This window comes from Ovis canadensis, chromosome 16 (genome assembly GCF_042477335.2).
Source record: "Ovis canadensis isolate MfBH-ARS-UI-01 breed Bighorn chromosome 16, ARS-UI_OviCan_v2, whole genome shotgun sequence".
NCBI classification, from domain to species: Eukaryota; Metazoa; Chordata; class Mammalia; order Artiodactyla; family Bovidae; genus Ovis; species Ovis canadensis.
This window is the reverse complement of record NC_091260.1, coordinates 76,103,205-76,123,640: the sequence shown is the minus strand read 5'-3', so window position 1 is coordinate 76,123,640 and position 20,436 is coordinate 76,103,205. Positions and strand designations below refer to the sequence as shown.

Genomic DNA, 20,436 nt, shown 5'->3' with positions numbered 1-20,436 from the left:
TTCTGTAGGATAAATTTCTGGAAGACTGCTAAATCACTTTGCCCCATTAACACTTCTCTCTCTTGGTGTATGAAATTCCTTGTTTTCCCATAACGTTAAACAGTACCTATTTTCAGTTTAGCAAGTGCTCTGAATTTGTAATCGTGTGTCTTCACTTAATAGGTAGGCTTCATTTGCTAAGTTGCCCAGTTGAGGTGTTGTGTTTGGGGCCTGATGCCTCTAGGGAAGGAAGGAGGGCTTGTCGGTGGCCCCTTCTGGAGATAGCTCTGTCTATCGACTTAGCAGGGTCTTCATCTTCGTGCCTGGAGGCGGGAAAGGAGAGGTCGGTCTCAGGCCTGTTTCTTCCAGTGTGGGTGTTAAGGGCACCTTGCAGCAGCCAGCCAGGAGACCCGGAAACTAGGCTTCACACTTTGCACGCTACTCTAGTCATCATCCACCAGAATGGAACAGTTTCTCCTACCCTCGGACCCCAAAGCTATCGTATCGGGGGAAAAAAGTAACTTATTTACTCCCAGACCCAATCAGATCGGCTCAACCCCACCATCTTATTTAGGAAAACAAGTTAAAATCTTTCGGCTGGAAACTGCTACTCTATAAAGTGGCAGGGGCCAGGCTTCCGCAGAGAGGCTCGGGCCGCGGGCACATGTCAGCTCCCAGGACCTCAAAGGCTTCCTTCCACGGAGGCCACGAGGCATCTCGTTCCAAAGCTTCACCGAACCAGTGCAAAAGAAGAGAGGGCCTTTTGCGAATTCGCTTCTCACAGTTGGTAGTGGGAAATCGATCCAAACGTCCTTTTTTAACTGAAATGTTCGGCTCGTGCATCCGTAAACTACCCGTTTATGCAAAGCGGACGCCGAAGCTAGACTGCGCAAGCGCATCGCTCCCCCGACTCCCCCAAGCCCCGACCAGCACATGCTGCCAATCCCGGCTCTAGGCGTGTGCGCCTGCGCGACGCCAGAGGGGCGGAGACCGCGCGCGCGTCTCGGTTGCCTGGTTACTGCTGCGCGACAATAACGCTGGGTTGCAGCTTCTGGTCTGTTGCTAGGAAGGGCGGTTGGCTCTCATTTTCAGAGGAGCCTGCGGCGGAGCGGTAAGAGCCTGTCTCCGCCGCCCGCGCCTTGGGAAGCCGGCCCCTTGGCCCGCCTCCAAACCCGAGACCCCCCGCCGCCGTCCCCGCCCCACTCCAAACCCAGGGAGACACGGACGGCCTGGCCTGGCCCAATTTAACCCTGGGACCCCGCCCCCAGCCCCTCGCGTCCCACAGACCGCCGGCCCCGGCCAGGCTCTAAACTCGGGACCTGGGACCCCGGCCCCCGGAACCCCTTGGCAGGCGCGTCTCCCGCGCGCCCCAGGCTGACCGATTCGTCCTTCCTCTTCCCCCTTGCCCCCTTCCAGCTTGGTTCTGGTCTGCGGAGAGCGATGCCGCTTCCCGACACCATGTTCTGCGCGCAGCAGATCCACATCCCCCCCGAACTGCCGGACATCCTGAAGCAGTTCACCAAGGCTGCGATCCGCACCCAGCCTGCCGACGTTCTCCAGTGGTCCGCGGGGTAAGCCCCTCTTGGGCCAGCACCTGCAAGAGCCGGCCCGTCGGCATGTCCAGTCGTGCCTAGTGAACCCTTCTACCTGGACCAGTGGTCCAACCCTCAGGACACAGACCAAGTACCGACGGAACTTAGCATTGGTAGCATCTACACCTAAGTATCTGTCTAGGAAACATCATGCATTATTGACTGTGAGACCAGAAATGACTGCACAATGCCCATTTATCTACGAAGTAGTGACACCATTCTTGGAGAATGGTATTTATGCAGGTAGACTGAAGTTTATAAAGCAGTAACATGGGATAAAAAGTTTTTGCATTGTGTTATAAAAGTCAAACTATCACAGTCCCTTTATCTTACTTGTGAAATGATTTTACAAAGAGAAATCTTAGGCTTATGTTCCTTGTCATCAGAGAATCCTCCAGGATTAGGTACTTGTTGAGTTTTTTGGAACCAGAGGGACTGGCTTCAGTTAGAGTAAACATCCCAAGAATGCAATAAGGTTAAACTCTGTCCATCGTAGTTCACAGCACAAGAGACTTGACAGTGTCTTGCAGCAAACATTCTAACCATTTCCAAGAACAGATTATCAATACTTTTAAAGTCACAAGTCAACAGACCTTGAGTGTGTGTGTGTGTGTGTGTATGTGCGCGCGTGCGCGCGTGCACTCAGCCCTGCTCAGTTATGTCCGACTCTTTGCGACTCTGTGGACTGTAGCCCACCAGGTTCCTCTGTCCGCGGAATTTTCCAGGAAGAATACTGGGGTGGGTTGCCGTTTCTTCTCCAGGCAGAGATCTCTACCCAGAGATCTAACCCAAGTCTCTTGCGTCCCCTGCATTGGAGGGGGATTCTTTGCCCCAGCAGACTTTAGAATCATTAAAATAAATCCTGATGCTTTTACAGGAAAGCTCTTTGTCCTTTTGTAGTAAACAGACTCAGAAACTCAAATCTGTGGTCACAGAATCAGTAGAAATTTAACTTAGGGGTTTGTTTTTTTTTTTTTTAGTAATGAGTGTCAAATTTTGCTGAACTTCTCTATAAATTGTATGACCAAAGTGAATTATTACTAGGACGGCTGTAACAGATAACCACCAAATGTGATGGCTTAAAACAACAAACATCTCTGTTCTCACAGTTCTGGAAGCCTAAAGTCCAAAATCAGTTTCACCAGGCTACACTCAAGATATTGCCAGGGCTTTGCTCTCAGCTGGTAAAGAATCCGCCTGCACTGTGGGAGACCTGGGTTCGATCCCTGGGTTGTTGGAAAGATCTCCTGGAGAAGGGAAAGGTTACCTACTCCAGTATTCTGGCCTGGAGAATTCCAGGGACTGTATAGTACATGGGGTCGCAAAGAGTCGGATAGGACTGAGCGACTTTCACTTTTACTTGCTCTCTCGAGACTCCAGGGAGAATCCGACCCCTCACCTTGCCTTTTCCAGCTTCTGGACCTGCATTCCTTGTGTTGTTGGGCTCCTGGGCCCTTCCTCCATTGCCAGCACTGTGGTGTTCTCACATGTACCTCTTCCCCCCTCCTCTAGGAACACTTGTAATTGCATTTAGGAACCATCCAGATAGTCCTGGATGGTGTTCCCAGCTCAAAATCCTCTCTCAAACACGTGAGAAAATTTGAGCATGTATTTGCTCAAAATACATGCAAACTCCCTGTTGCCATGTAAAATAAGATCCACAGCTTCCGGGATCAGGGCCAGGGTATCTTTGGGGCCCTCACTGCACCTACCAGACGAGGCTGCTGGTTAACGAGCACTTTACCTCTGACAAATGCTTCTGAAGGACTCTCTCAAGGTTCTTGCCCAAAATTGCGGTCTCTGAGTTGTTTTTTTTTTTAATTCATTTTATTTATCTTTTTTTCCCTTTCTAGTTATGCTGAGTCTTTGCTGCTGTGCACTGGCTTTCCCTGGTTGTGGAGAGTGGAGGTTATTCTCTCACTGCTGTGCTCAGGCTTCTCACGGGGTGGCTTCTCTCGTTGCAGAGCACAGCCTCCAGGGCGCACAGCCTTCAGCAGCCGCAGCATTGGGCTCAGTAGTTGTGGCTCCTGGGCTGTAGAGTCTGGGCTCAGTGGTGTGGTGCACGGGCTTAGTTGCTCTGTGGCATGTGGGATCCTCCGGGACCCGGGACTGAACCCATGTCTCCTGCATCAGCAGGCAGATTCCCATCCGTTGGGCCACCAGGGAAGTCTGTGGCCTCTGGTTTTAACCATTACTCAAGCCTAAATAAAAGATCACAGCTCTTTCAAAAGAGTTTATTCATACTTAACCAAACCTTCCAAAATTTAATCTTTTTTTTTTCTTCTTCTTGGAACGTTATATTTGGTAACACTTTAGAGGCAGCTCTTTTAAGCTTCACTTTAATTGAAAAGGCTTAGTCAAGAACCTTCTGAATGTTCCATGCCGCTAATTTCATTTTTAAGAACAATTTTGGAGTTGAGGAGAAAAAGCAGGCATTGTTCATGTGTCTCTGCTCACTCAGAACAGAATCTGTTAGGCAGAGATGTTGTTCAGGAGAACATAAAGTGGTCTTTGAAAGATTTTGTAGCGATTGGGGTTAAGACAAGGCAGGAGAGGACATAGCCTGTGACACAAGGACCACGATAGGAAGGAAACGCAACGAGAAACCAAGCAGGGAGCCAGGATGCGCTAGCTAGCTAGCAGGCACTCACGGGAGGGTTCTTGTCAGACGAGGTTGTCAGGAGGCAAAGGTGGTCCAGCCTGGCTGGACCTTATTATGTCATTGAGCCCTAAAAGCTTTTGCTCACATGCGCCTTCTGTGCATGTGACATAAATTGGCCTGGCCACTCAAGCAGGCCTCCTCCACCCTGGCTCTGATGATGCTTTGACTAGACAGACCTTTGTCAGCAAAATGATGCTTTTTAATACACTGTCTAGGTTGGTCATAGCTTTTCTTCCAAGGAGCAAGCGTCTTTTAATTTCTTGGCTGCAGTCACCAAAAGCTCTTTGGGGGCGTGTGAGGCTGTCCTGTGCATTGTAGGGTCCTTAGCAGCCTGTTGACCTGCACCCACCAGGTGCCAGTAATACCAGTCAGCCCTGGTTGTGAAAACCAACGGTGCCTCCAGGCACTGCCTGTGCCTTCTTGGGGAGGGGGCACTGCTCTAGAGGCTGCCCTGAGCCTGGGGCCTGCTCTGATGCTGATGAGGAATAGTCTGGGTTGTTGTTGTTCAGTCGCTCAGTCGTGTCCAACTCTGCAACCCCACGGTCTACAGCACGCTAGGCCTCCCTATCCATCACCAACTCCCAGAGCTTGCTCAAACTCATGTCCATCAAGTCAGTGATCTTGTCCATCCAACCATCTCATCCTCTGTTGTCCCCTTCTCCTGCCCTCAATCTTTCCCAGCATCAGGGTATTTTCCAATGAGTCAGCTCCTCGCATCAGGTGGCCAAAGTATTGGCATTTCAGCTTAAGCATCAGTCCTTCCAATGAATATTCAGGACTGATTTCCTTTAGGACGGACTGGTTGGATCTCCTTGCAGTCCAAGGGACTCTCAAGAGTCTTCTCCAGAACCACAATTCAAAAGCATCAGTTCTTTGGTGCTCAGCCTTCTTTATGGTCCAACTCTCTCATCCATACATGACCATTGGAAAACCCATAGTTTTAAAAGCATCTTTTAATTTCTTGGTTGTAGTCACTATCCAAGTGATTTTGGAGCCCCTCAAAATGAAGTCTGTCATTGTTTCCATTGTTCCCCCATCTATTTGCCATGAAGTGACGGGACCAGATGCCATGATCTTAGTTTTTTGAATGTTGAGTTTTAAGACAACTTTTTCACTCTCTTTTTTCGCTTTCATCAGGAGGCTCTTTAGTTCTTCTTCACTTTCTGCCATAAGGGTGGTGTCATCTGCATATCTGAGGCTACTGATATTTCTCCCTACAGTCTTGATTCCAGCTTGTGCTTCATCCAGCCCAGCATTTTTCATGATGTGCTCTGCATATAAGTTAAATAAGCAGGGTGACAATAGATGAAAACCACAGTTAGGATTAACATGGTCACATGAAGCCCCCTTCCCCCAGCCTGGCCCTTTAGGGCTTCGGATCTACATTTGTCTAACTCATGCTACCTGCCTTTTAACTTTCTCTCAAACCATCAAGTTAACGAAATATGACTGTATTTGTCCTAAAAGCATGAAAACAAAATTGAATTTGAGGGGTGGAGAGAGAAAAAGGGTGTGAGATATAAAATTCCTTTTAGTCTGGTGAATGTCTTGTTACCTACACTTTGTTACATGTTCTGAGATGTTTCTAATTATTCATATATCTAAAAATTTTTATTGGAGTAGGGTTTATTTACAGTGCTTTTCTAGTTTTGAGTGTATAGAAAAGTGATTCAGTTACATATATATCCATTTTTTTAAAGATCCTTCACCCGTATGTATGTACGTGTATGTATCAGTCGCTCTGCTGCTGCTAAGTCACTTCAGTCGTGTCCGACTCTGTGTGACCCCATAGACGGCAGCCCACCAGGCTCCCCCGTCCCCGGGATTCTCCAGGCAAGAACACTGGAGTGGGTTGCCATTTCCTTCTCCAATGCATGAAAGTGAAAAGTGAAAGTGAAGTCATTCGGTTGCTACCCCTTGGACTGCAGCCCACCAGGCTCCTCCGTCCATGGGATTTTCCAGGCAAGAGTACTGGAGTGGGGTGCCATTGCCTTCTCCGATTAGTCGCTCAGTTGTGTCCAATTCTTTGCAACTCATGGACTATATAGCCTGCCAGCTTGCTCTGTCCATGGAATTTTCCAGGCAAGAATGCTGTTGTAGGTAGCCATTCCCTTCTCCACAGGATCTTCCCAACCCAGGGATCGAATCCAGGTCTTCTGCATTGCAGGCAGATTCTTTATCATCTGAGCTACCTGGGAAGCACCCTTTACCCCTATAGGTTATTAGAGAATACTGAGTAGAGTTCCCTGCGCTGTACAGTAGCTCTTTGTTATATATATTTTTATATAGTAGTGGGTGTATGTCAGTCTCCCAGTTTATCCCTTCTCTCCACATTTCCCCTTGGGTAACCATAGTTTTTCATATCTTTTATATTATTTCCTGTGACCCTGGATGGTTTCGTGTTTTGTTTTCCTGGATATGTCATTTCTTTGATGGTGGGAGAGTGATGTGGGCAGCAAATGTCATTATTTCAGGAGCTGGTCTCCACTGACATGCGTTTTGCAGAGACCCCACGTGGTACCCTTCTCCCTCCCGCAAGAAACCCGATGTACACCCCCTCCTGAGTTGTTGCCCCAAACTATCCCCATGCCTGCTTGTTCCCAGAATTAGCAGCCATGTCCATGTCCCAGAAAGGAACAATTAAGGGGAAAAAAAGTACCAAGCAGGAAAAGTGAAGGGTAGGGAATGTCGGCACCTGACTCAGCCAATCAGGTGACTTCCCTGCTCCAGGGGGTTTCCCAGACCTGCATAGGCAGAGATGCTTGAAATCCTGCCTCTCAAAATGTGGCAGGGCCAAGTCTGCAACTCTCCAAGTGGCATGACCTTGCATGCGACATTGCACTCGGGTTCATGTGGGGCCCTGACCTCCACCTCCTCTGGCAGCGTCTCTGGACCTGGATGGATGTTTGCTTGATAAAAGTAGCACGTGTTACTGGAGACCCCCAGGCGTGCCAGATGAGGGGTCCCAGAATCTGGAGCTGCCATTGTCCCCATTGTGCAGACAGGGAAACTGAGGCACAGGAGAAGGTGAAGTCCAAGAGCTGAGTGGAGGAGCCAGGAGGGGAGCCCGGGCCAGGGGCCCCAGCCCGGTCCTCCCTCGTCACGGCCTCCCTCTGGGGTCGGTGATGAAAGTGTCTGAATTTGAGGGCTGCTTGTGTGTCAATGAATCCGCCTGCCAACGCAGGAGACGTGGGTTCAATCCCTGGGTTGGGAAGATCCACTGGAGAAGGAAGTGGCAATCCACCCCAGTATTTCTTGCCTGGAGAATCCCACAGACAGAGGAGCCTGGAGGGCTACAGTTCGTGGGGTTGCAAAGAGTCGGACACGACTGAGCGATTGAACAACAACAGCATGTGTCGATGAAGCTTCAGAGATGTCTATTGTTGTTTCAGGTATTTTTCGGCTTTGTCAAGAGGAGATCCACTGCCCGTGAAGGACAGAATCGAAATGCCCATGGCCACTCAGAAAACAGACACAGGCCTGACTCAAGGACTCCTTAAAGTTTTGCACAAGCAGGTATCAGAGTCTGTGATCAGTCAGCTGAGCTTGAGATAAAGCTGCAGGACCTCCACAGTCATCCATCCACAGCCCTGTGCCCCCTTCAGGGAACCTTTGAGATTTAATCAAGGAGGGAATCTTGAATTCAGTGACCTTCCTCTGGTTTAAAGAACCCAAGATCACTGTTCACAATTATATAGACATACACTTTCTTTTTTTAAGTACTTGCATTAAGATGCAAGAGGCTATTGGACTGTAATGAAAGGTTTGAAAATATGGAATTTCAGACTTGGGGGTTGCAAGATCCTTTTTGAAATATGAGTTTATAAAAACTATGCTAAACATGATAAGCTGCCACCTTCTTCATCTGAAGGGGTATCTGGTTTCCAGCCCTCCTGAAAGCCCTTGAGACCTACTGGCTCACTTAGAGAGTTCATAGAAAGTGTGTTTTATCGGAATGATTGGGCTGTATTGCCAAAACAGATCAGTGGTAGAGCCCTGAGTTTTAAAGTGGCTTGTCCCCATTATGTGTTCCTGACCAGGGTGCTGACTTCTATACACGGGATTCGCCCATGGCTTTCTCGCTTAAGGGAAAACAAATAACCACTGAAAGAGAGAGGTAGTCTGGGGGAAGACACGCGAAAATTGCTCAAAGCTCTTCCACGCAGAATACTGCTAGCAGATCACAGAAGTCACCCATTTTCATCAAGTTGTCTTAAAATAGTAGAAGGAATACATGTATTTTCTGGGTTAAAATTTCTCCCATTTAACTGTCAGCATGTTGCGGAGTTGGATTTCATTTGGTCTATGGAAGTTTATTTGTGTTGTGAAGTGTTGCTCATCATGTCCGTGTGCTCATTTCATTAAGTCATAACATTATGCCATGTTCGCTTCACAGTCCTTTTTTCTCTCAAGAAGTAACTTGTTGCCAGTCTAGTTCCCAGTACCACCCACCCCCCACTTCCCTGCTCGTGTAGCCCAGCTCCCACGACACACACACATACACCCCCACCCCGCTCCCCTCCCCTAGTGGTGGGCTAATGGTGAAGTTCATCTTTGAATGGGGATGGGTACTCTATTTAAGTCTTTGCAAGCATTATGTGATTTCTTAGGTCCTCATCTTAACATCGATTATGTCATGCTGTGCTTTCCAAATAGTGTAGCCACAAGGAGTATGTGGACTTAGCAGATCTTGAGCAGAAATGGAAAAATCTGTGCCTGCCTATAGAAAAATTCAAAGCTCTCCTGCAGCTGGATCCTTGCGAAGACAAAATTGAGTGGATAAAATTTTTAGCACTTGGATGCAGCATGCTTGGTGGGGTACGTACCTACAAATAGCCTGTTAATAATTCTGACTGATCATAGGCCTGCTGTCCAAATAACTTAGCTGTTTCAGTAACTGTAAGGACACTCTCATCACTTTAGTAACGCTCATGATTTTAGTCATTTTGTCTTAGGCAGTTTTTTTCAGATGCTTATTGTATTTTAGGCTTGTAGTTATTTAACTTACAGAAGTTAAATACTTATGAGTGCCTCAGTGTAAAAGATGTTAACAGTAGATAAAACATGTAGATACCATGAAAATGTGTTCAGTGTTTAGAAGAGAATGCATCAATGACTTTTATTAAACTATACATCATTTGACAAATTGATAGGTTTCCCTCTTGTGCAAAAAGAAATAAAATTATCTTCTATTTTAGTTAAAATCAATTATTAGTCACCTACAGCAGTTAAAATCGATTATTAGTAACTTAAAGCAGATACCTTGCTGATGTTAAGAAGTATAACCCATACAGGTTTAGGACTGAAGACACAGACATCCCTGCAGTCTGTGAACTGAGAAGGGCAGTGGGTGTGGTGGGGAGGGGCTGGAAGTCAAGAGCCTGTCTTCAGCTCTAGAATTTGAGTCGCCGCGTGAGACCCAGGGGTCAAGTCCACTTTCAGTGTGTGAACAAAAGGACTGAGAAAAGAGCCAGCTCCTTTCTGCCGAGACCAGGTGTGCAACCCCCTCCCTTCAGTCTTTGGACCCCAGAGCACATACTTGGCTAATCCTTAGTCCTTGCTTCATGGGGCACCCTCATCTTGGGTCCCTGTGCAAGCCTCCTTGATTCCGTTTTAACTCTCTAGCAGTACTTTGTCTGACACTACCTCACAGGGCCACTGACAGCTAACTGCCTGCAGCTAACCTTCCATCCTATCCCCGCACTGCCGTCCACGTCAAGCATCGGCTGCCCTGAGCTCCTGCTTCCTGTTGAGCGCCTATGGACCCCCAAGAAATACTTGATTTAATTTTAGCTGGTTTCAGCTTTATGTTGTTACTAATCTTCTGGAACTTTTCTTTGATTCCAAATTAGATTTCTCTTTGTTCATCTGCCTGGCTACAGACGCTATGGTTCATTCACCTCCCTCTGCTGTGCCGTGCCCGCTCTGCGAGTATCGCGCACTTTACCACCTCTGTTCATGGCCCCAGTGAGAAACTCAGAAACCCCAAAAAAGCCGGGAGTCAGGCTGGCTGCTCCCTTTCGTGGTGTCCCTGCCCACAGGTGGCGTTTCCTGCCAGCCTTGGGCTGGACAACCCAGACCCTGTTGCCACCTGTCTCTGGGCTCCGAGGCCACTGAGGAGAATCGCAGTGGGGTGTCACTGAGAAGGACAAAGATGCATTTAGTTACTGGAAGAAATTTTATATGGCTTTGTTCATCTGGAGCTCCAGGAAAGGGAGATTTTAATAACACAAAATGAATAACTAATATTTGATTTGATGGTTTATTCCTCTAAACTTGGTTTATGAGGCTTAGATTTTTATAAAGATGGGAAAGCAGAATATTTCATCTTTGGGGGATCCATCTTTGTAAGTGCGCCCTCCCAAATCAGGAGAATCGGGCGCTAGATTTCAAACCAGACCAGCCTGTGTTCTGCAAGAGGAGGCCTCATAGCTGTATGTGGGGCGTGACGCTAGATGGAGACATTTGTTAAGGATGGAGCTTCCCTTCCAGACTGAAGCCTGGGCAGGTGACAGGGAAAGAGCACACTCACTTCTCTTTCCTTCCCGGAACGTGTCGCTCAGCCCATCAGCCCATGGGGATCCAGCACTGGCCCCTGACTAAGCCACCTGGGCCCGGACTGGGCCGTTGACTCTCTCTTATTTCTCTGCGGGGAGCTGACCCTGGGGAGGGGGTTCAGGTGTGACAGTCCCCTGCTCCTCTGCCAGGCAGAGTTCAGAGCCTGGGATGCCTGCTCCATCCTGGCCTGCCTACCCCCTCAAAAACACCCCAGGGCAGGGCTAGCTGTGGTCCACGGGGGCTGTGATGGGCCAGGCCCAAGGGGACATGTGCTCTGTTGACCCACCGGTGCCCATGTTGGCAGGACAGCTTGGAGACATCCCAGAAGCCCAGAGATGTGACTTCCGGGAGACGGCTCTTCAGGCAGATTGGCACCTTAGCACTTGTCTTTATGCTTAGAAGAAGGAAACGTTCAGAAAGGAGCCAGTGAGGAACTGAAGCGGGATGAGAAGGAGGAATTTCTCATGGATGACTGCGGTCCACTTCTCCGCACACTGGACTGCCGTGAAGCTGGAATCTGGTCACTGTGCCTCGCTGAGATGCACCGCTCCGGCTGCCCCACCCGCGGTGTCTCGTGGCTTGTGGCTTTTCAGGATCTCTGTGGAGTCTCTCTAGTTGGATGGGTTGAGTCCTCTGCAAAGACTGGAACCTTCTCTGAGATTTCCGAGCCATATGTCTCATTCCTTCCATGGATGTCTGTCGATTGCAGCTCGGTGTGGGCTTTGCTCTGAGTGCCAGGGGATCTCGACACCCCATGGGCGACATCTGGTATATCCTCTGAGCCCCAAGTGCTGCTCTGGTTCTTGAGTGGAAGCTTCAGATGCGACTGGGGGCAGGGCACGGGAGCAAGAGCATCAGGGGGCTCTGCCTCAGGAACCTTGGCCGTGGGCAGAAGGCCTGTCTCCCAAGGTGCATGATCGCTGGGTGAGATGACCACAAGTCTGCGTTGTGATCTTCACCTAACGTTTCTGCTGCCCCATCAATGTCCTAAGAAGTAGATCAGTGGTTTTCATCTGTTTTTTTTTTTAAGTATGGAGATGTTTTTTATAACATGAAAAAGTTGAAAGTGGACCATAAGGAAGACTGAGCACTGAAGAATCGATGCTTTCAAACTTGTGGTGCTGGAGAAGACTCTTAAGAGTCCCTTGGACAGCAAGGAGATCAGAGCAGTCCATCCTAAAGGAAATCAGTCCTGAATATTCGTTGCAAGGACTGATGCTGAAGCTGAAACTCCAGTACTTGGCCATCTGATGTGAAGAACTGACTCACTGGAAAAGACCCTGGGAAAGATTGAAGGCAGGAGGAGAAGGGGATGACAGAGAATGAGATGGTTGGATGGCATCACCGATTTGATGGGCATGAGTTTGAGTAGGCTCTGGGAGGTGATGGACAGGGAGGCCTGGCGTGCTGTAGTCCATGGGGTCGCAAAGAGTCGGACACGACTGAGCAACTGGAAAACAGCAGCAAGACAGTTGTGGACCAAGTCCACCTTCCCACCCGCCCCACAGTGACAAGCTGCTCCCCCAGCTCTGGCTCATCTTTGAAAAGCTTTTGAACTTCCTCATTCACGGGAATGTCCCTCCATGTGTACAGCTGCAAATATACGTGTGTCATCTGGACGTATTGCTTACGTATGGCCGTCGTTTCCAGTGTTCTCACCAGGTGTGGGAATGTTTGGAGCCCTTGTCTGTTTTCTCTTTAATCCTCCGAGCAGCCCTCTGAGGAAAGCCCTGATCTCAGAACCCGTGGGCTGGAGGGCTGAGCGGAGCGGAGGGCAGGGGGAGGCAGCGGGGTGGGATTTGAACTCAGACCACAGGCTCCAGAGCCGCTGCTCCTGGTGGACATGGGGGGTGGGATCCCTGTGATGACTCTGTAGCCCAGACAGTGTGCCACCCACAGGCTGGGACACGCCCCAGAGAGTGCCAACTCCTCGGCCTTGCCTTTGATACCATTTTATACCCTTAAAGCGAAAAGAAAAAAGAAAGTGAAGTCGCTCAGTCATGTCTGACTCTTTGCGACCCCATGGACTGTAGCCCACCAGGCTCCTCCATCCATGGAATTCTCCTGGTGAGAGTACTGGAGTGCATTGCCATTTCCTTCTCCAGGGATCTCCCCAACCCAGGGATTGAACCCAGGTCTCCTGCGTTGCAGGCAGATGTTTTACTGTCTGAGCCACCTGGGAAGCCCTGTCCTAAGGTGATCCGCTCCCTAAAACACTGTGTGCCAGCCTGCCGACCGCGCTCTCCCTGGAGGCCTCAGACCGCCATCCCACCCAGCTGCGGGCCGCCCGTGGGCTCTGGTGTCTCTCAGCACCGCGGGGCCCTGGGTGCTGGAGGTGGCATCCTCCAGGCTGTGCTCTCCCCTGGTTCAGGTTCCCAGCGGGGCCTCGCGAGCCTGTCCGGAGATGCTCACCTGTGAGCCTCAGGCCGCAGGCTCATGTACTAACTGCCTCCCAGCTAGGAGACAGCTGCCCCTGCCCACCACACCCCGGCTGTGCGTCCGCTCTGTGGGGCTGGGGGCAATGGGATCAGCGGATGCTGAGCATGCTGGTCCCTCCGTCCCTCCAGCCCGAGGCACTGGCTTCACTCACATCCGAGAATGTGGCACTAGCCACGAGCCCCAGGCACGCGCTGTAGATGAGGAAGCTTGTGAGGAAAGGAAGTGAAACGGGGCGAGGGGGGCGCTTCTTTAAAAATGAGACCTGGGGGTCAGTGCCGCTGCCCGACGTTGAGTTGGGTGTCCCCCCCCCCCCAGAGCTCTGGCCACAGGGCGGGAGCGAGTGCCCCGCACTGTGTCCTGTGTTCAAAGGGTCAGGCAGAGTGTGGTCCACGTTGTTCATTCCCTGCAGCTAAAAGGGACCCGCCGGGGGGGAGGGTAAGGTGGCTCGCGGTGTCGTCAGGACAGCAGCTGCAATGTGGAGACTGGAGGGGCCCACAGGACCAGCGCTGCGCGTGCTCGGGAGGCCAGGTCTCTCCTGCGTCTCCACTCGAATCTGAGATGAGGCCTCGGCATGCCTGGGCTTCCCTGGCAGCTCAGACAGTAAAGCCTCCACCTGCCAACGCAGAAGATGTTAGAGACACAGGTTTGATCCCTGGGTCAGGAAGATGCTCTGGAGGAGGGAACTGGCAGCTCACTCCAATATTCTTGCCTGGAGAATCTCATGGACAGAGGAGACTGGAGGGCTACGGTCCCCGGGATCACAAAGAGTCGGACACGACTGAGCAACTGACACTTTCAGGTGTGCATGCTGCGCCGGCGTGCACTGCAGCCGCTGCCTCCTGGACCAACCACCAGCAAGAGAATAACAAGCAGCGGGTTAGTGGGGCTGCTGCCCAGAAGATGAGTCCTTGTAGCTGGTGAGCAAGTAGCCTTAGGACCCACGACCCTTAGGGTGAGAGAGCTGTTGTAGGGAACAGAGTTCCCAAGCCAAGCAAGTTGACTAATGAGTCCTTGTGGACATAAAAACTGCTGCGAGTCTTTGCGTCGGAGATGTTAGCACCGGTAATGTCATCACATCTTTGTGGGGGGAAGTGATGCCAGCATGTTTGGATGCATTTTTTTTCCCCTAAAATATCTCTTCCTCGGAAGCGCTGGAGCAGCAGTCATGAAGAAGAGCGTCTGCTCTGGCTCCTTGCCAGCTTCCTCCACCCCTCAGCCCTGCAGTAGGCCCCCAGCCCCGCCTCGATGACTGTCATCCGGTGTGTGGGCTCAAACAGCAGGATCTAACAGAGCAACTAATCTCTGAGACATTTCAAGCAGGGAACCTGTAAAATACACAACTCTCTGTTCACCCAGTCCTCCCTGGGGATGGTCTTTCGGGGAGATGGTGCGTGCGGTGGTCCCTGCAGAAATGAATAAATGAATGCCACCATTTTTTCTAACTAGAGCATCCCCTCGTCCCCAGAGCTGGGCTAACATCAGGACTGTGGGGTTGTCCGCTCACCCTCTGCATCCCGTCTTAGCAGGGGCCGTCGGTCGGGGTGGGTGTGGACGGTGGTGGTTTGCAGACACCCCGAGTCCCAGCAGCTGGTGGGGGTGGGGGGCAGTGTGCGCCCATGGTCCAGGCTCACCCCTAGCCGGTGTGTGTCACCCTCTGCCACGTGCTCCCCGAGCCAGCCCAGAGCGGGGATGTGCTGGTCAGGGCCGGGCTTGGGATGCTGACTGCTGAATTCCCGTCCCAGCTGGCTCACCTGGTTGAGTGACCCAGCCTCTCGGCCCCCTTGACCCCATCTCGCACAGTCACCATGAGGAGTGAGTGAGATGCCCAGTCCATCTCTCGGGGTTCCTGCTGGGTGGCAATGAGGGGCCGTTAGCACTTTCTGGGCAGGAACCTCATTTTGGTGCCCCTGCCTTGCTCCTCCCACTGTGGGAAGCACCGCTGGTTTCTCTCTGATGTTCACTGTGAGAGCCTGGTCCATCCCCTGGCGGCTGACGAAGCTGGTGTGTAGAAAGAGGACCTCAGGGAGGCCTTCTATCAGGGCCTGTTTCAGCAGCCTGTCAGACCCCGGGGGCGGGGGTGGGGGGTGGGGGAGATGGGGATGGGGGGATGGGGGGATGGGGGGGTGGGGGGTGGGGGGTGGGGGGGTGGGGAGGGGGTTCCAGCTAGCAACTGGCCAGAGGCGGGCCCCCTCGCAGTCTTACAGCCTCAGGAAGTGAGTTCTGCCCACCCCCTTGGGAGGCTGGCAGTGAGTTTCCCAATAGTCGAGGCTCTGGGTGAGAACCAGACCTCTGCCGCCACCCGACTGGTGCCTCGGAGGAGCCGGCTGGCTGGGAGGCGGCCGGATAATGAGTGTGTTTAAGGCCTGGCCCCGGCCCTCTGCGTGTCCCTGAGCCGCGGGACTCGCTTCCACACGGCTGCTGCTCTGATCCATTCGGTCTACCCGTGCCCTCCCCTCCACCTGCTGCCCCGCCCCGACCTTGGGGAACTGTCCTCTGCAGCCAGCGCCCCCCCACCCCGGTTTTCCTGGCTCTCTCTTCCTCGTGAGCACAGCCCACATTTCATTCCTTCAGGAGCTGCCCTGGAGGGCTCCGGTCTGTCCCAGAGGCGCGCATCTGCGCTCTGTGGGACCCACCGTCACTGTGGCAGCCCTCCATTTCAGCTCCCTGAGGGCAGGACAAGGGCCTCAAATGGCGGCGAAGACACTCCCACCGAGGCTGATTTCCTACCATCTCGCAAAACTGCTGGGGATTTAAGTCCAGTTCAGTCGCTCAGTTGTGTTCAACTCTGCGACGCCATGGACTGCAGCACGCCTCCCTGTCCATCATCAACACCTGGAGCTTACTCAAACTAATATCCATCGAATCAGTGATGCCGTCCAACCATCTCATGCTCTGTTGTCCCCTGCTTCTCCCACCTTCCATCTTTCCCAGCATCAGGGTCTTTTCCAAGGAGTCAGTTCTTAACATCAGGTGGCCAAAGTATTGAGTTTCAGCTTCAACATCAGTCCTTCCAATGAATATTCAGGACATCTCCTTTAGGATGGACTGATTGGATCTCCTGGCAGTTCAAGGGACTCTCAGGAGTCTTCTCCAGCACCACAGTTCAAAAGCATCAATTCTTTGGTGTTCAGCTTTCTTCATAGTCCAACTCTCACATCCATACATGACCACTGGAAAAACCATAGCCTTGACTAGAGGGACCTTCCTGGGGTGTTTGACTTGGGCCAGGGCTCCCCTGACCCTCCCCCTCATACCCTGGTGACTAGAAGGGGTCGGATGGAGGAGCGTCAGCATGCTCTGGAATGTTCTGGAAACTCGTGCCACGTGGGGGCGGGGAGGAGTTCTGGCTGAAAGTCAAGGATGCTGCGGAAAATGGGGTTGAGGGGGTGTCTGATCCAGGTTCGCCACTGCCCCCAGCCTGCTCAGGGCCCTGCCAGCCCCACCCCACCCCCCCCCCCCACGGGTGGCCCAGTTGGGGACAGTTTGCTCTGTCCCGAGGTATGTTGTGGGGCCAGAGGGATTTGGTGTGCAAGTTGCCTTGTCCCTCGTCAATAAGATCCAGGCTTCCTCTTGTCCCTCTAAGAGTCATTCCCTGTTTAACATGAGAGAGAATCTGGAAATCAAACTCTTTTTTCAGGCCAAGTACATCCTGATCGACCCTTTTCTTTTTCTTCCTTGTGGCGATTGTAAATTCCCGGTAGTTCTTAATTTAGACCGCCGAGAACATACTTGGGGGAGAACTTCTGTAGGCTGTACGCAGGTGTCTGTCTGCAGCTGTCTTTGCTGTCCGTCTTAGCACATCGCAGCGTTAACCGTTTCCCCGCCTGCCCTCTGCCGTCTCCAGTCACTGAACACTGCGATGAAGCACCTCTGCGAGATCCTGACCACGGATCCCGAGGGCGGGCCCGCGCGCATCCCTTTCGGGACCTTCTCCTACGTATACCGCTACCTGTCGGAGCTCGACTCGGACATCTCTGCGTCGGACACCGAGGCCTACCTCTCCTCGCTGAAGGAGAGCGCGTAAGTGCAAGCGCCGGGCTCTCGGCTCTCAGACGATCGATCGGGCCTTTGACGGGAGGGAAGGAGCCCCCCAGCCCCGAGGTGTCAGGTGTGGCTCGGTGGTGTGAGGAGGCCGGGCGGGGGCGCCGCTCAGCGCGCAGACTTCACATCCCGCCGGGCCTTCTTAAGCACGGGATGTGCGATGGTTTAACACCATGGTTCAAAAGGAAGAGTTCGTTTCTCGACAATGCAACCCAAAAATGGGTCCCCGCAGGTGGAGGGAGTCCAGACTCCCCGCGTGAGTGAGGAGCAGTGGGAAGTGACCCCGTGCACCTCGCCCCCCACCTGCCCCCGGTGCTGCCTGCAGGGGCTGTGCCCCACGAGGGAGGAGCCGCCCCCCAGGTGTCGGCTCCGCGCCTCTGCGGGTCTGAAAGGTGATGCTCGCCGGCCTCCGGACAGCGGGGCCGCTCCCCAGGCCCCCAGGCGCCCCTGCCCACAGTCCCCCGAGCCCCCACACCCGCCACCTGGAGCCACAGGACAGGTTTGCGGAGAGCCACGCGTGCCGTGCCGGGACGTAGTGGTGGTGCGCGCACGCGTGTGTGTTTGTGATGGTGATAGATCCCAAGACGGCAAGGCGACGGAGCCGCTGATGGCGACACTGACCGTGTCAGTCCCGCTGCCCGGCCCGGGAGCCCGCACCCGGCAGGCCCATCCCCACCTCCCAGGCTTTCGTCCCCTGCCCCCGCCCCCCCCCCCAAACCCATCTGGGGTGCTCCGGAGCTGGCCCCTCCCCTCCGCCCCTAAGGGGAGCCTGGCGCCCCCACAGCCCTCACCTGGAGCCCTCGAAACCCCTTCCTCTCCTCCATCCTTCAGAATCGCATTCCCTACCCCCCCCCCCCCTCCCCTCCCCCACGCCATCCCCTCCCCGACCCCCGCCACGGGAAGGGGCGAATGGAGTCGCTCCTCACTCAAGCGGGGAGTCAGGACTCCCCCCACCTGCAGGGACCCATTTCTGTGTTTCATTGTTGAGAAACGAGCTCTTCCTTTTGAACGCGCCCTCATTTTTAAACCATTTGACACCCTACGCTTAAGAAGGCCGGTGGCGGGATAACTCGCCTCCCTCTGAGTTGCCCGTGGGTTGTGGGTTCTGTCTGGCGTTGGCCCCCAGCTCCAAACTCCGATGTCAAGTGCCTACTGGACCTCCCTTCGGGGATGTCTGGTGCACCCCTCAGGCTTAAAGCCATCCCAACAGAAATGTACGTTTGCCCAGCCTGAAAGTATAGGTAAAGGGCATTTAACTGCAGGCTGTGAGGTGGGAGTTTATAACCCTGTGTTTACAATTACAAAGACAGTAACCGGATTCTGCCTAAGCAGAGGTTGGGCTCCTGAGCTGGGAGGTCCCTGCACCCAGGAGGGACGTCCACTCTCTATTCCCAGGTGGCTCCAATGGGAGGCTCTTCCTAAGGGGTCATTCCCCTGGGCCCATAAGAGGTGGTTCCTTTTTATGGTAAAGTGTGTTTCAGAACCACTAACTTGTGTTCCTATTACTTTTAAATATGAGCCCTCAAGGCAGTTCTTATGTTCCCACTGACATGGAAAATGGACGTTGTTCCAGTTCAGTATTTTTACATCTAAGATGCTAGTAGAAGTTTACTAACGTTCACATCTTTTAAGAAATAAAACTATCTGTAGATAAGGAGAAAAGTCAAAAGACGTTGTCAGTGCCAAAGTTTGATAGACTTAAGACACTCCTTTGAGCTCTATTCAATCAACTTTTAAAATACTAGAAAGAGCCTCCTTATACTAGTGACTTAATTTGAGTTGTCAATAAAAAAAATTTCTTAATCTAGTACTAATTTTTTTCACCTAGAAATATATATGCATTTTTCAGTGTAAGAAAATAGAGTGCTTTATTTTTAGAGGTAATAATTACTGATTTGAGACCACAGTCAATTTTTAAGGTAAAGCTAAATTATGCTATATTGCATAGAAACAGTATGATGTGCAGTAAGAGATTACTAATGAGTGTCTTTGTCTGTTTCCCATTTAGAGCTGCTAGAAAGAATGGTATGATAGGTCTTTCAGATTTCTTCGTTCTAAAGAGGAGAATTTAGAAAGCCTTGAAAAGAAAACTCAGAAGACAGGCCATTAATACAGAGAAGAACACATTTTAATGTCAAAATAGTGCCTTTCAAAACCTTGACATCAAATACAACATGTCATTAACCACATACATATGTAGTGTGAGTTTTTCTTGTAATGGAACATGACCAATGCATCATGGGGTCCTATTTAGTGATTAAAAGATGCTTGCTCCTTAGAATGAAAGCTATGACTGACCTACACAGCATATTCAAAAGTAGAAACATCACTTTGCTGACAAAGGTCCGTATAGTTAAAGCTATGGTTTTTCTAGCAGTCACGTACAGATGTGAGAGTCGGACCACGAAGAAGACTGAGGACCAAAGAATTGATGCTTTTGCACTGTGGTGTTGGAGAAGACTCTTGAGAGTCCCTTGGACTGCAAGGAGATCCAACCGGTCAATCCTAAACGAAACTGACTCTGAATATTCACTGGAAGGACTGATGTGAAGCTGAAGCTCTAATACTTTGGCCACCTGATATGAAGAGACAACTCACTGGAGAAGACCCTGATGCTGAGAAGGGCTTCCCTAATAGCTCAGTTGGTAAAGAATCTGCCTGAAATGTGGGAGACCTGGTTCAATCCCTGGGTTTGGAAGATCCTCTGGAGAAGGGAAAGGCTACCCATTCCAGTATTCTGGCCTGGAGAATTCCATGGACTGTAAAGTCCATGAGGTCGCAAAGAGTCAGACAGGACTGAATGACTTTCACTTCACTGATGCTGGGAAAGATTGACAGCAAGGGAAGAGGAGGGTGACAGAGGCCGAGAGGGTGAGATGGCATCACTGACTCAGTGGACAAGCTTGCTCAATGAGCAAGCTCCAGGAGACAGTGAAGGACAGGGAAGCCTGGAGTGCTGCAGTCCATGGGGTGGCAAAGAGTCGGATGTGACTTAGCAGCTGAACAACAACAACATTTAGTGATTGTTGTGCTCTGCATTCTCCTAAGAGCCTCAATTGCAACACATTCATAGCAGAGAAATGACCCGGGGAAAGCAATCTGTTTGGAGGCTGCAGAGTAGGCAGGGGGAGGGGCAGGGTAAGATCAGCTGTACCTCTTCTTTCA

General features: G+C 51.6%; 1 protein-coding gene across 1 annotated transcript; it reads left to right on the top strand.

The window, feature by feature from the left end:
- The first annotated feature begins 771 nt into the window (after nucleotides 1–771).
- ROPN1L (rhophilin associated tail protein 1 like) lies at nucleotides 772–19,460 on the top strand. Its single transcript, XM_069556096.1, has 6 exons — nucleotides 772–1,090; nucleotides 1,396–1,550; nucleotides 7,626–7,749; nucleotides 8,890–9,051; nucleotides 17,075–17,250; nucleotides 19,280–19,460. Exons 2-6 carry the CDS (start codon nucleotides 1,420–1,422, stop codon nucleotides 19,341–19,343), a joined length of 657 nt encoding a protein of 218 aa, XP_069412197.1. The 5' UTR covers nucleotides 772–1,090; nucleotides 1,396–1,419; the 3' UTR covers nucleotides 19,344–19,460.
- The last annotated feature ends 976 nt before the right edge of the window (nucleotides 19,461–20,436 follow it).